The following is a 14632-nucleotide window of genomic DNA, read 5'->3' on the forward strand; positions in this document are numbered from 1 at the left end:
CATGGTGTTGTAAGACTATGTGCACGTTATAAGGTGATGTCTTCCTGCTTTATTATTACTAAAATGGCAGTATACAACCTTCCGCCGTTTGAAAAAATTGTTACACTGTTCCTTTGGGTCTTCCAAACGTATAATCCGTTTTGTCTGTTTTTCTTTAATTCCGCACCTGACGCTTGCAGGCTGCCGGCTGGCCGGGCTGGTAGACGGCTCGTTAGTCAGAGGTGCTGGGACGCGCCTGTGGCGTGATATGTGGACCCCGAGCCGCTTCAGAGCGGCGGCCGGCCGCGGCCAGGCCGGCACCAGGCCCGGCACTATATTAAAATACAGACGGCCGCACGTGTTGCCGTTGGGGGCCTGCCAGACCGTCTATTATAGTCGGGTCGGTCGCACTCGCACCGTCCAGTGCAGGTGTCCAGCGGAGGTCTGGGGATAAGTCGTGCAGGCGTGTTGAAATTGGAACTGCCATCAGCCAGGCCTGGTTTTATGAAGCAGTCATAAACTTGAAGCGAGCTTTCAATGGCTAAACAGTTTTCTGTCAGTGGAGCCGTTATTGGTTCCTTTGAAAAGTCTCTGCAAGGGGCTGCATAGGAAAAAACAACCTCACATGACTTTGGCGTCGTGACTAGGGTAGAGTCGCAAGCGTCTTCCCTACTTCCGCTTCTTCCGGGTGTCTTATCCATCGGGACGGATCATCAGATTTGCGTCCCCGTCCCGCGCCATTCGTCGCCTAGTGCTAATACAAACACGCTTCTCCAACGTCTCTGAATTTTACAGCGACCTCTTCAAGGTCCCGGCTAAATGAAGACAGCTCTCGAATGTTTACTGAAGTGTGGACTCACTCTGGAATCACGAGCACGGCTTGGTTCAGTTATGTCTGATCCGTGTTTATTTGCTGTGCGGGGTTTATGTGATAAGGTTTTCGATCGACGACGGATGTATGTCCTCGAGCCGTGGCGGGAGAGATCTCACTCGGGGTTTTCCCATGCCGGAGCGGTACCTTCTAAACAATCCAAAGAAAAAAAGAGATCGATGGGAAGCTGTGGTGGAGAGCCGCCGCAGTGGGTCCGGCGGTGTTTGAACTCATTTAAATTGAAGCGGGCGACAGGCAAATAATAGAAGTGAAACGAAAGACATCCACAGCATCAGTAATGCATACTAAACACGTGCATAAAGATATATGGCTATGAGTAGTACCCACATCTAAAATCAGCAACCTTCTACAGACTGTATCAATATTTGGGTATATTCTTACTCATCATGTGCATGTATGGGCTCATTCAGCTGATCACGAACAGAACAGTGTTCCACTTACGGATAGTCATTATGTAGAACACATCAATCAGTCCGGGGCCGCTCGCATGTGAAAGTGACAAATACGTAAGTGAGGCAAGTGCATGTATGTGAAATAATTGCATATGCCAGAAATGATTTCAAAGCTGAGTGGATGTGATCGCATTATAACCAAGACTCACCAGAATGCCATTTTTGAAAAATAAGAGAAGCCACGAATGCCAACCGCGTCATTCACCCGCGTATTCCATTGCCACGATCTTTCCGTCTGCTTTCCACATGTGGTCCTTCTATTTTCCGCTCCGATTCTCAGTCTTTGTGCCCTTTTCTGTGTAGTTTGTCTATGTCTTACACGTGCAATGTCAGTCTGTGTTCACCTATGTGTGCTTCATCTGCTGTGCTCGCCTGTTTCCGTGCTGACCTGTGCTCCGTTGCTTGGCAGGGGGCGCGTCGCAGCTGGCTGAGGACGAGCAGCTGGTGTACCCGGAGGAGCAGGCTCTCTACCCTCTGGACGTACAGATCACCTCCAGCTCACAGCAGCTGACAGTCCAGGAGGGTGACAACGTCCGGCTGCCCTGCCAGTGGGAGGGCACAGGTAGGTCAGCGGTTGCTCCACCGGTGGGAGGGCACAGGTGGGTCAGCGGGGCACAAGTGGGTAAGCGGCTATCCTGCCAGTGGGAGGGCACAGGTGGGTCAACGACTGCCCGCTTTCTAACAGAAAAAGGGAACACGCCGATAGGCGCATCTAAAAGATATGTCTTCGAAGCTCGACGAGAGGTTCGCAATACAAATACGAGCGGTTTGCAATGCTCTGAAATGTATTTGGGGCTGTGTATAAGAGCATTTTGCAAGGCTGCTGCGTGATAAGAATGAATTGTAAAGAAATTGCGAGGCTTATCCATGTAATTGAACGTTTTTTTTCAAGATAATATCTATCTAGGTTAGTGCAGGTGCCTGCTCTTCATAAGACGCAATTGGTTGTACCTACCGATGCTACTCTAAATGTAGGACGTAGCTGGAAGGTGCATGATCGGAGCCTGAATGACAAAAGAGCAACAGAAGTAGTGATTAAGGGGAGTTCTAATGTATTACATAAAGTACGGTTTGCATCTTTAAATTATTTAACATATAGATAATGGGACGTTTCCCTCCCACAGTATAAATAATGCACATATAGCTGGTGCTGGCTGGTCTTAAGCCCGCATAATTACCTGCAACTACCGATATTGCTCAATACGTTTTAAGGTAGCTTCATTAGCATTATAGCAATGTTTAATACAAAGATAATGAACGTCTTTGAAGACATAATGCATGATCTTTGTTATAGGGTGGTCCGAGTCCTTGTACACGATACCCGACAGACAGCATGCGTACCTCGTTTCAGTTTCTGACGTCGTCGTGCTATGGAAGAAGCTGCCAAGCATGATACTGTTCACGGACGTGATCAAGATGTCCGTGGACAATCGAATAAAGCTGGGCAACAACAACGAGCTCCTGATCGAAGGTGTCAAAGCTGAGGATAACGGCACGTACGTGTGCGCGTTGACGCTGTACCCGGACCCGCTGGAGCTGCATCACACCGTCACCGTGCAGAGTAAGTCACGTGGTGCAGCTCGGATGTGGTCGGCGGCTCCTTACCTACCGATATTCCGGCCCCTCTGTGAAGCGACAGCGCCGATAAATATTTTTGTATGTCCCCTCCTACGTTCTCAGTTTGCATACTGGCTATATTCATCGCTCGTCTCCAGATGACCCCGGTAGCGAGGCTGGGCGGGCGCCTGTGGCTGGGCTGTCCCTGTGACCAGGCTGTGATGCGGATGAAGCGGGTCTCGTTTCAATGAGCTGCTGTAATGCCGCTAACGTGCCGCGTGACAGTTTTGTCACGGGCCAAGCAAAGTAATCGTCTTCGAATCATCAGCTTATCATCATCTTGTCATCCGGGCTCGTTGTGTGCCCGCGCGTGCAAAGCGATTTGCAGCTGGAGGTGGACCGTCTGGCCGTTCAATTTCTTCGGCCTGTCAAGCTTATGCGATCTGCCTCTTTGTGCAACTGATGCATGCTGTCGGGCTCAAAGGACAAGGAAAGGAACCATACAGTGATGCGGCAATGTTTGAAATAGTGCATAGTTCGTGCTAGTTGAAGTTTTCAAATTTGATAGGCCATCCCACTTGTCAGCATTCATACTATTTCAAGTATGTATGAATGCTGTTGGTTGATATTGCCTTTTCGGGTGGCGTTGCGTGAGACCTGACGACCGAAGTGTTGCATGCGTCTCTTTGTCCAGCCAACGCCTTTATCCTTCTGCACCGTGCTGAATACTCCGCGGCTATTAAATGTGTCATGCCCCGCAGGACCGGCCAAGCTGCACCCGATGGACAGGGACCACTTCCAGGTGCCGGAGGGGGACAGCTTCGAGCTGGTGTGCCAGGCGGATGGCGTACCGCGTCCCACCGTCTCTTGGTCCAAACTGGTGAGTGACGTCAGTCCCCCGTCCCCCGGTCCAAACTGGTGAGTGGCGTCAGTCCCTCGTCCCCCGGTCCAAACTGGTGAGTGGTGTCAGTCCCTCGTCCCCCGGTCCAAACTGGTGAGTGGCGTCAGTCCCTCGTCCCCCGGTCCGAACTGATGAGTGGCGTCAGTCCCCCGTCCCCCGGTCCAAACTGGTGAGTGCTGCCTGTCCCCCGTTTCCTGGTCCAAATTGGTGACTGACGTCATTCCCCGTTTCCTGGTCCAAACTGGAGAGTGCTGTGTGTCCCCATCTCCCGTTTTTATCGTTCCAAACCAGATGTCCTCTCCTGCTTCTCTTCCAGATAAATGAACCTTAGCTATCCCCTAGTCCCGACTGACGGCCGCAGGTAGAGCTGGCTTATCACGACGGCTTCTGCCGATGCACGCACCGTCAGGCTCAAAAGACGCGGATCAAAGCATCCTAACACCATCGCGTGGTCCACACCAATCCGGCCCGCACCAGTTCCTAGGTAGCACTGACTCACCGACAGACCGCCTGTCCCGGGGTGGCCTGCGGCCCCGGCTGGTCTGCCTCGGGCCAGCCCCGCAACGGGCCATCTCGGTAGGTGTCTGGTGCAGGATGGCTCGTTCAGACGGACCCCAATGGTCCGCGCCCAGCATGTGTCCTTTCTGCACCCGGCTACCGGGACCGGGAGGGCCGCCCGATACCTGCCCCATGCCTGATCACTACAGCACCCGCACGTGTTGCGTGCCAGGGAGTCCCGAAGTTAGCCAAGCATACTCACGCACGTGGAATGAGTTCGCGTGCTCCTATGTACATATATTTATGACGCTGTGCACATGGTGTAGACGCTTCAGTGACATGATTTGGCTGCGATGCAACGGCTACTGGAACAGTCGTTTTCCACGTAGTGGGTAGCTCCGGGGACTTCACAGCCAACCCCCGTGCCCTGTATGGACCCGTGTCTGGAATGTCTCGTGCGTGCAGCTGCCGCCGGTGTGACGTCAGCTGTGCTCTTGCACATATGCTGAGCCGCGGGGCTCGCAGTCCTCCGTGCGCTGGCATCCGATAGGTGCTATGTCGTGCTTCCCCTTGGCACGCGGCACTCACGAGACTGTCGGACGCGCTGGTTCGCTCCGCCGGACGGGCGGAGCGGTCAGCGCTGTCCCGTCCGGCTCGTGTTCCCCACACGACTGCCGCCGGCCGGCCAGTGACGGGGGCTCGGCGGCCGTCTGCCGGCGTCACCGCCCATCGCTCGTCTCGCGCGCCGCTGGGCCGACTAGCGGGTCTCTGTTGCATGTGCACATCGCTCACGGGATGCTCGTACTACCTCGGCCCCCACAATGGAACTAACTCCCAGCTGGGTCGTGGCGTGCCAGACTCTGCACCACACTCTTTACATGCCTTTGAGGGGGGTTGAACCCTATCCCAAATGCTCATTTGAGTCACTCAATGCCCCTCTGAGCCCCCCTCTCCCTCCTTGATGCAAATGAACAAAACAAAAAGTACGAGGTCGAAGAAATGCAGATTTTTGGCTCCCTGCAAACTATTGTTTCTCTAGGTATCTAGGTATCTAGACACGTCACTAAATAACATGTTGCATACGCACCAGAGAGTAGCCGGTAGGTACACATGTCACGTTTTTGTGATGCCCGATATCTCGAATGTCACGCCAGTCTGCAAGCATTAGCAGGTTCCTCACAAGATAAGACGGATGGATCAACAAAACATAGGCTGCGATATGTGTAGTACAGTACAGGGGTTCAGGCAAAAGTTTAAACGTCAAATCGGACCAACAAAAGATGGTCCAGATGGCCCCCGGCGTTCCAGGAAGCCTAACAGCGTAAAGGAAATGTTTCACATTTGACGAAATGGAGGAAAGCATCACCTTTAATAGAAAAGGCTCATTTGTGACTGACTATGCTTTACGTGAAGGGACTTCTCTAGATAACAAAAATTTTGTTACGTAATAAATACGTTCCCCAATGCACGATCGCTTTATTACGTCATGAAACCTTCTTTTGATGGCTGAGTCCCTGCTAGACTTGCCATGTCAGAATTGCTCATGCGGTGGACGGGCTGACGCACTTGTAGTACTTCAACGCGCTGCAAGGTGGCTTGTTTATTTAAACGCTGATAGTGGGTCCGACTTTTGTTACGTGCGCGTGTTTTGGCCCTTTGCCATGGTGTTCTCATATATTTGTCCGTGATTTATACTTTTTGCTTGTATTCTTATTCTCGGTTACGGCCCTATTCTTAAGTCATTCGATTCCCAGCTGCATGTCCGTTAGAACTCAAAGGAGTGTCCAATAGCCTATATCACGCATCACAAAACGGGTTTGTTATCGGACTTGCATTCGCCGGCTTAAGCTGACTGAAATTGAACTGTTTTCTGTTAATAAGGCGATTTGTGCTGACGCACTCCAGACAAGAATAAGTAAATGGTCACATTGTTATGTAACTGAACAGTATGGCTATTGAGGACGTCTGAGGGATTTCGAAATAGGGGACGCGAAATAGTTTGGACAAGTTTGCGCGCTTTTAGGTCAGGAATGAGATAAATTTCAGTTTTGAAGAGTGCATAACTTATAATTGCATGGAATTATCTTGAAGCTGCCTCAGTTAAAACCGTTTACAAGCATGGAAGATTTCTTTCAACGTTCTGCGGTTGGTCGATTGTCCGTTCGATCTTGCTGAGGGTGACACGTCCCATCCTAAGTCTGAAGCGCTGAAGCGCTCTGAGGTGGTGTTGACAGGATCCCCGTTATCGTCCTCGAAGACGCATCTTCTGTGGGGTTTCGATTCGACAATTCTGGGATCATGCCTTACGCTAAGCAGCGCTGGTCCGTGACCGCCATTCGATCGTGAAATTGGCGGTCAGCGGCGGAATATTGCGGCTAATGCTAACGTGCCGCAAGTCTCGGCATGGTCCACGTGCCCACTGGCGTTACCTGTCGTTAGCGCAGACACTGCCACTGACGAAAGGTTTTCCCAGTCAGCGACAAATATCGATCAAATATAAAGTTTTTTTTTGTTTTGACACTGGGGAGGCCAGCCAAAGTAACCGAAATCCGAAGACAAATCGAGTTTTGGAGTCAGGATAGCTCCGCGTCATCGGCTCAGCTCCTCCCCCGTCCCCACCCAACCACACACGGACTTTAGAAAGTGGCACCCCTGCTCTGCACTTCATATTTTACTCCTGCAGAGGGTCGACCTCGGTGCCGATGCAGGGGCGGCCGCCAGTCAACATCCGAGCGAACATTTATTCCTTGAACGAAATCGCCACATTAGGTGGCTTTAAAGCCACCGTGCAAGGTCCGTCAATGTTTGTAATGCACCAATGCTGCACATAGAAAGAGTGCTCGCTTATCCAGCCCCACTAGGTCCCGATTGATGCACAAAATGGTTAATGCACGAGGTAATTCGCTCCTGCAAAGCACAAATCCTTTTTTTGCAAATGCTGCTTCATGACTGGATGTGTTGGTAACCGTCCGGCCTTGTCCTCTGTTAAGTACAAAAGTTACCCTGAGTTGCCTTTCTCGCGAGCGACAAATGCAAGCGTGCCGGTCATCGGTGAGAAGCATCTCACGCTAATTGCAGCAGAAAACTAAAGCGTAGTCATTACACCGTTCTGTAAGCAACGGCCCTTCGGCCGCTAGAGATGCATCTATCTGGGCGCCATGATGACCAATGGCCGTGGTAATGATCCAGCTAGTTAGTCTGGTCCCCGCACCGGAAGCCGCGGCTAAACATCCACCGCCTGGTTATCAGGTGGCGCGTCGCCGGCGCGCCACGTCTGCCGCGGCCGCTGACGCGACGGCCACCGGGCCCCCGACAGTCCCGCGGCCGGCCGGCGTCGTCACGCACAGTCTGGCACGCGCCCTGGCACACACACTAATTGCCGACCGACCGCGACTACGTCCGTTGGCTGCCCGCTTTACGTGTGTTTTGGCTTTATTTCAGCGTGTTGAGGATACCGAAGGACCCTATTTTGACAACGGAGATTTTCTAGCGACTACTAGTTTACCAGAGGTATGCTTGCTTTATTAACTGTTGTCGTTGGTAAACGGCCGGCGAATTTTCCTTTTGCCAGCTGGGGAGCTAGTCGTGCTTGTGGCGTCAGCTGACTCACCGTGCGGTGAGACGGCATGAAAGTCGTGATGTAGCCTCACAATATCTCTGTCGTGCTGCAGAACCATTTTCCGCTTTAGAAACCGTTAGTATTTGGCAAGTTTCATGTTTACGCTCGCTTTCTATTTCCCCCGTATCAGCGAGTACATCGGACTCTTGCTTTTGTCGGGGTACATTTTTTCTCTCAGTTCAACGGACGGGCATTGTTGGCGTAGGAAAAGTTAACGGAATGACCCGGCAAATATTCTAGACGAGGATCGCGTGCAATTTTGACACGGATGGTTGATATGACCTGACCTGACCTGACCTGGTTCGTCCGGCAGGGCGACGACCTGGTGTTTTTGCAGGAGGACTCGTCCCGCGGCGTGGCGTTCACCATTGACAGAGTGGAGCCACACGACACGGGCACGTACACGTGCACGGCTCAGAACGGGATTGGTCCGCCGGACGTGCTCACCACGCGGCTCGAGGTGGTCCGTAAGTGCCCCCCCCCCCCCCCCCCCCCCCCCTCCTCTCCCTCTCTCTCTCTCTCTCTTTTTCTCGCCGTGTGCAACGGGCATGTCATTCCGGCTGTTGCATTGTTCGTTGAACTTTGCAGGGTGACCCCAAACTGCACATTGCTGAGCGCATTTGCGTGTCCTTTCGTTCTGCAAACTAAGGACACGTTTCGGCCGTCGTTGCTTGTGGGGCGATTCTGGTCGAACTGAGGGCTATCTATACCCGTGCGACGTGCCTGCTGCGACTTCAGCACCCCCTGCCTTCCCTGCCTTACTTCCCTAGCTCACCAACGTGCGCGCCTCAAAGCCGCCCCCATCCGGCCCTGTGTGCCTGGGCGTCGAGGTCCCTGTCCTGCCCTGTGTGCCTAGGCGTCGAGGTCCCTGTCCTGCCCTGTGTGCCTAGGCGTCGAGGTCCCTGTCCTGCCCTGCGTGCCTAGGCGTCGAGGTCCCCGTCCTGCCCTGTGTGCCGAGGTGTCGAGATTCGAGCAGAACGATTGCATCGGCACTATCAGTGCCCCCCTCCCCCGCCATGCCCCCAATGCCTCTGTCGTGTGTCGGAACGTTGCCGGCCCCGATCGAGAGAATTCGGTATTCGGCCGACGTTTGGGGCTCGTTGCTGCGCGTCGCCGAGCGCCGCCACCGGCCTGGCGGTCCTGTCAAGCGGACAGAACGGAGCCGGGCCGGGTCACTGCCCCGTGGCCCAGGGCGACGGTCGGCCGCGGCCCCGGCCGGCTGGCACCTAGCCAGGGGACAGATGGTGGACGTCGACCGCTGGCGAAGGCATTTCACGTCACTGTCACGTCCACGTGGTGTCGGCGCTCCGCGCTGGCCCGGGCTCGCGCTCATAGCCGAGACACGCGCCCAGGGCTCATCCTGACGACCGGCTGTCGCTGATTAAACACACGTGCTGCTGTTTGCTCAGCGTCACGCAATACCTCGCACGGGTGCAGTCATTCCATGGCTCGTTTAAGATTGTTTGCATTTTTGCTGCTCTTCCGCAACGCATTGGGCCCTGACACCGTTGGCACGTGCTGAGTCTGCAGGCATCGATCAGTTAATGTCATTGTCGGCAAAGTGGCACGGCTCCTTTCCCGTATGTTGTCTCGCCAGAACTAAAGATATCGTCTCTCTCAGACCAATGCTGCCGCCTGCACCGTATCAAAATAGCTGGTATCGTTAGTCCCAGGGACAGTGGAAGTCGGGGTCATCGGTCACTGTCGGTCATTTGTTTTAAGTCTGCCCGCAAATCCTTAATGGCCAAAGTTTAGCCGGCTCCCGCACCCCTGTCCGGCCGCGTACAACCCAGCAGGCGCCCAGTGCCCAGCTCGCTGCGCCCATGACCGTAGCCGAAGCAGCCCGTCCGGCGTGCCCAGTCGGCGGCCGGCTCAGCGTCTCGTCCGGGCTAGTGTCGGCCGGCCGGCAGGTCGGACCCGCCCAGGGCGGTCGCGGAGGGTGGTCCCGCCGGCTGGGACGGATCACGCACCGTGCAGCGGCCCCGCCGACGCAGTTGAGGACGGCTGCCTGGCTGAGGTGATGGGTCCAGCTGAGCAGCTGAGAGCAGGCGGATGCGCTCGTGACGGATGGGCCGACAGGCAGCTGTTCTGCGCCGTCCTCGCGCGTTACGGGGCTGCGACTCGGGGTGATTGGTCAGCGTTGGATAAATATGAGGATAGCTGCGGCTCCGAGACGAGGCCAGAACGTCGCACGAAAGTAGGAGCGTACGTTTCGCCTATTCGGTCACATTAGCTGGTAAGTCGTGCAGCATGGGGTCGCGTAAACACCAATCAGCAAGCAAAACACCCGGTCGTGCAGCTGAAGTTTCTAGCCATTGCGAAGTTCAGTGGCACTGACTGTCTTTTCACTGGCCCGTCTTTGGTGGGCCCCGCAAGAGAGCGGCTCGCATGATGACACCACTCCCGGATCCGTCCAGCGCCCGCCTATGGGTGTCCTTCGTGCAGCGCCGGCCCGGGGGCCTGATGACGAGGTTCAGCTGACACCACCGCCGGAGCTGCCTCCCTCTCTCACGGCCTGACCCGGTCGGTCGGCCGACGTCGCGCCCCCATCCGGCGAGACCACTCCCGGAACAGCCTCCCTCCCACGTCGTCTTGCACCCATGCCCGGTTGGCCAACACGGCACCCCCATCCGGTGATGTCACACCGGGGTCCTCCGCCCCCGGTGTGACATCAGGCGGCGTCGATCCCACGGGACAGGTCACCCCGCGCCACTTCCGGCGGAGCCGCCAGCCGTCACGGCGCCGGCCGGCCCGGCCGCGACCCCCCCCCCCCCCCCCCCCTAACCGCGCTGCGGGGGCGGGAGACCGCTCCGGATCCTGCCGCAAGACTCAGGCACCGCATCCTGAAAAGCACGGAAAATGATGCGAACAGCGCGCTAAGGTCATTGTTTTTACTCAGGCATGTTAACATAGATGGTAAATTTAACCGTGGCAGCGTTTTTGCTTTTTCATTGTGTGCACTTGGTCATTTTACATTTCTGTGGTTTGTGCCGTAAAATCGAATAAAAAAGCAACGCAAACGTGAAATGACAAATAGAAACAAACGACAAAGTTAACACGCATATGGAGGGATCAGTTACGGCTATTATAACTATGACGACAAACCATGATCCTGCTTTTGTTTATCCGGTTTGCGAGTATCGCATGTTTGGAGTCAAATTTATAGTAATGCTAACGTGAAATGACCTACAGTATGGTGTTTGGATGAGATCCCTTTCTGTCAGTCATGTCCATTTGTGTCACTGAGGAACACACTCAGCTGCTGAGGCCACATGACATCACCTCAGACGTCAGCGTCTGTTTCCGCAGACCCACAGCGCTATCGGCATCTAGTCATGACCATTTCAGGGCTGTGGGATGACGAGGGATGTTAGCAAAGGAGACGAAGAACTACGCGCACCTAGCTAGTCATCCACCGAACGTAAGCCAACACAGGGTGCCCTATGCGGTGTACGTGCTGGGCACTTAGATGGGGCCTGCGCAGGGGACATTTAAAGGGAGTAAACCACCATCTTCGTATTTTTCATCTATTGTTAGATCTGACACGTCCGACTTGGTCAGCAACGCCAGCTTTCAGAATGCGCTGCGAGCCACGATCATTAAAGCTCCACAACCGTGGTGAAGATTTGCGAAATAGGTCAGGGGATGAGAGTGAGAAATAGCTCAAAACCTACCTCAGAATGAGCAAAAAACAGGCTTCATCCTCGCTTTGACCCCCTTTCCCTTAACTTCGGGACTGAAGCCTGTTCAACTGAAGAAGAAAGCAAACCCCTGCTACACCACGCCTCCTCGCTCTATTTCGGCGGATAATGCCGCCGTTGAACATCATTTTTATTTTTATTTGGGGGGGCGTCAATTGTCAAAGCTAGCTTTCGCTTACCGACATATGGTCGATATTATGTGGCTATAGATCTTGTTGGACCTGTACAGCTTCGGGAACAAATAATTCCAGTTGATGTAAACAACTGTGGGATGCTGCCACAGAAGCCCCTGCGGCCGGGGGCTGCAGTACGGGCTGCAGGCTGGGAGGCAGCACCCGCCTCGCGCGTGCTCAACACGGCTTGTGTTGCTTCTATGGTGGTCGTTGTCGGATGACGACCGTTATTAGTGTCGTTGGTTGGAGTCGGTGGTCAGGTTTTCATAACTGTTTTATTAAATGTTTACGTCGAAGTAGAGATCGGCGCATTTCAATGGTTTTCCCAGATGTAGACGACTAGAAGGCTCGTCACGTTTTGGGGTGGTAATATGTGACCGATTTGTTTTCATTCGCAGTAAGTGTACCGATTAGATATGGTGGCAGAAAAACGAAACTTATTACACGCTGTAAAACTTTAACCACCGCTGGACCTTTAAAACGACATACAAAAAACTAGACCAGAGTCAACAAGACTTTTAATTCAAAACATCCAGCAAGTAGTGAATAAAGAATATACACAAGTGAATATGATACGAGCTCGGAGATTTACATCGGCTAAGTTAGCACGATTTAGCTAGGCATGACATGTTTACATATTTGTTCTTTATATTTGAGAAGCATTTTCTAGAAACTGTCTTCAAAATTCATCTAATTTTGACCCTTAATGTTCTGGCTCGTACTTATGCTCCAGAAGGTGGGGGGGGGGGGGGCAAACCCACCGTTTGGTGAGGGGGGAGCAACTCAGATATCGGGGGGTGGAGGTAGTGAATCACTCGATGGGATGCGGATCGACATCCATGGATCTGCCCTTGTTGTGTTGACGATCTGACGGTAAATCCACTGGAAAATCTCCTATATCAGGGCGAGCGACAAATCTCTGACCATTCCGTAAGGCTGATAATAAATGACGATGACAGTTTGGGACTTCGGGCGCCAGAATTTACGATTTACACTGATGATGCTCCAGCGCATCAGCGAAAACGCAACGAACTGGGTTCCGAGGTCGTGGGAGAACTTTCCAGGTGGTCACGATCCGGCGGCGCCTCGGCGCCCCTGGGACCCCGCCGGCGGCGCGGGATCCCGGTCGGCTCCTCTGCCCGGCCGGCCGGACTCCTCGCTGTCGCTGTCTGTAACACAGCCGAGCGCGCTGACGCTGCGGATCAGCCTCCAGCTGTCAGTTGTACTCTGCTGCTGTTCACTGGAACATATATCAGCACACCAGCGCTGGCGCCCGTCTTTGTGATTTGTCAAAAAGAAGCACGTTGTATTCGCAGCTCAACGTTACCCGCGCGTCAGGGAGACACAACTTGGCGTAGTTTCTTATCATTACTGCACTTTTCCGCTCCTATGAAATATATACAACATACCGCAACCGTATCCCTCACCTGGCCTCCTCACCAACCTGATCGGTTTCAGCCAGTCATGTAGTTTAGCCGAGGGAGTCCAGAGTCCAGTCATCGCACAATGCGTAGCCAGCGACTTGCGGTCCTGAGCCGCGACTCACCGGCTGTATTCGCAACGGGCGTGGATGTAACCACGATTTGGGCCCTGCGATGGCGGGCCAGAATGTCAAGGAAACAGCCTGAGCATCACTAGCATCGTGAAATGAAAAATCGCGAAACGTGTGTATTTTTGGACGACAGTTTTGGGAGAGCGACAGAGGGCTATGTTGACAAAGCCGGTGTATGTGCCCATCCCGTCTCTCCACCCAGTGGGTATATTTATGTACATGGATTCCATTCACGCTCAGTTGTGCTTATCTCGCCTTCCCAAATGTGTAGCTTGGATTGTAAGGAATGAATGGAGCGGACAGATTGGGCTCTGGTGCAGGTTATGTAATCTCGGGCGATGCGAGCATGTAATGGCTCCGACAGGCCGGAATGGCATTTGTCCAGGAAGGAATTTGACGGGCGATCGAATATTACCCAATTGACCGCAGAAGGAACGCAGGATTGACAGCAAAAACCGGCATTCTTTATCGAATTCAATAGCTAAATTTTTTTAATCTGTTGTAGGTCAGCGAACCGATGTCGACGTTGCTTTAAATTCGTTGATCTAAAACATAAGCAGGTGGTCTGTTCGCGTTAACCCTTGCAAAATGCGTTTATCATGATGTGTCAAGCTTTCAAAGGGAGTGCTCCACATTTATATGGGGTTTTGAGCTGAAATAACAGTTCTGAAGGTCTTCCGGTGCTGTTCATAATCCTGCTTTTTCAAGCTCTGAGCCCCTCTAGCTTCTGAGCTACATGCCCGCGAAAATGTGGAATATTTCGGGCAGAATTTTTGAAGGTCACCTTGGTACTGATGGCATCACAATCACCTCATTTAAATGCTGCCAATCCATAAGCCAATCGGTGATCAAGACGAAGAAAAAGATAATTGTCGAGGTGTTTATATCTGGATGTCGTGAGCACGATGTCCAGATATAACAGTCATCAATTAACTCTCAATCAATGTTGTGCAAGGCGCGATGACATAATCAAACCATGACTGCATTGGGGAGCATATTTACTAAACAAAGAATTGTGCTGTCTAGAACAGTTTTCCTCTTCAAAAGGATGCCAGTAGTTCTGTGAGCTTGTTTCATCATTATCAAGCATCATTTTGATGCTTGCTTCAATATATTCAAATGTGAAACATTCCCTTTAAGCAGACACACATCCGAGCAGTTCAGTTCAGCAGGCAATTCATGTGATCGCAGCAGGTTCCGTCGCATGCCACCATCATGTAAATTCGACTTCGATAGCATATCGTGGCGTAGTGTCCGGTACTCAGTGCTAAAAAACAAAGCCACCAAACAAGCCTGCAAAGTACGATA

At 53.0% G+C, this 14632-nt stretch overlaps 1 protein-coding gene across 1 annotated transcript in view; it reads left to right on the top strand.

The window, feature by feature from the left end:
* Window positions 1-8822, top strand: part of LOC119094264 (immunoglobulin superfamily member 10-like) — a 36629-nt gene extending 27807 nt beyond the window's left edge. Inside the window, exons 2-7 of the mRNA XM_037217339.1 lie at window positions 1733-1885; window positions 2675-2884; window positions 3642-3760; window positions 7721-7789; window positions 8212-8365; window positions 8755-8822. Of these exons, the coding sequence (XP_037073234.1) occupies window positions 1733-1885; window positions 2675-2884; window positions 3642-3760; window positions 7721-7789; window positions 8212-8365; window positions 8755-8822 (773 nt within the window). The remainder of the gene's footprint in view (window positions 1-1732; window positions 1886-2674; window positions 2885-3641; window positions 3761-7720; window positions 7790-8211; window positions 8366-8754) is intronic.
* The last annotated feature ends 5810 nt before the right edge of the window (window positions 8823-14632 follow it).

The sequence above is a fragment of the Pollicipes pollicipes genome, unplaced genomic scaffold (genome assembly GCF_011947565.3).
Source record: "Pollicipes pollicipes isolate AB1234 unplaced genomic scaffold, Ppol_2.1 Scaffold_4002;HRSCAF=4701_pilon_pilon_pilon, whole genome shotgun sequence".
Taxonomy (NCBI): Eukaryota; Metazoa; Arthropoda; class Thecostraca; order Pollicipedomorpha; family Pollicipedidae; genus Pollicipes; species Pollicipes pollicipes.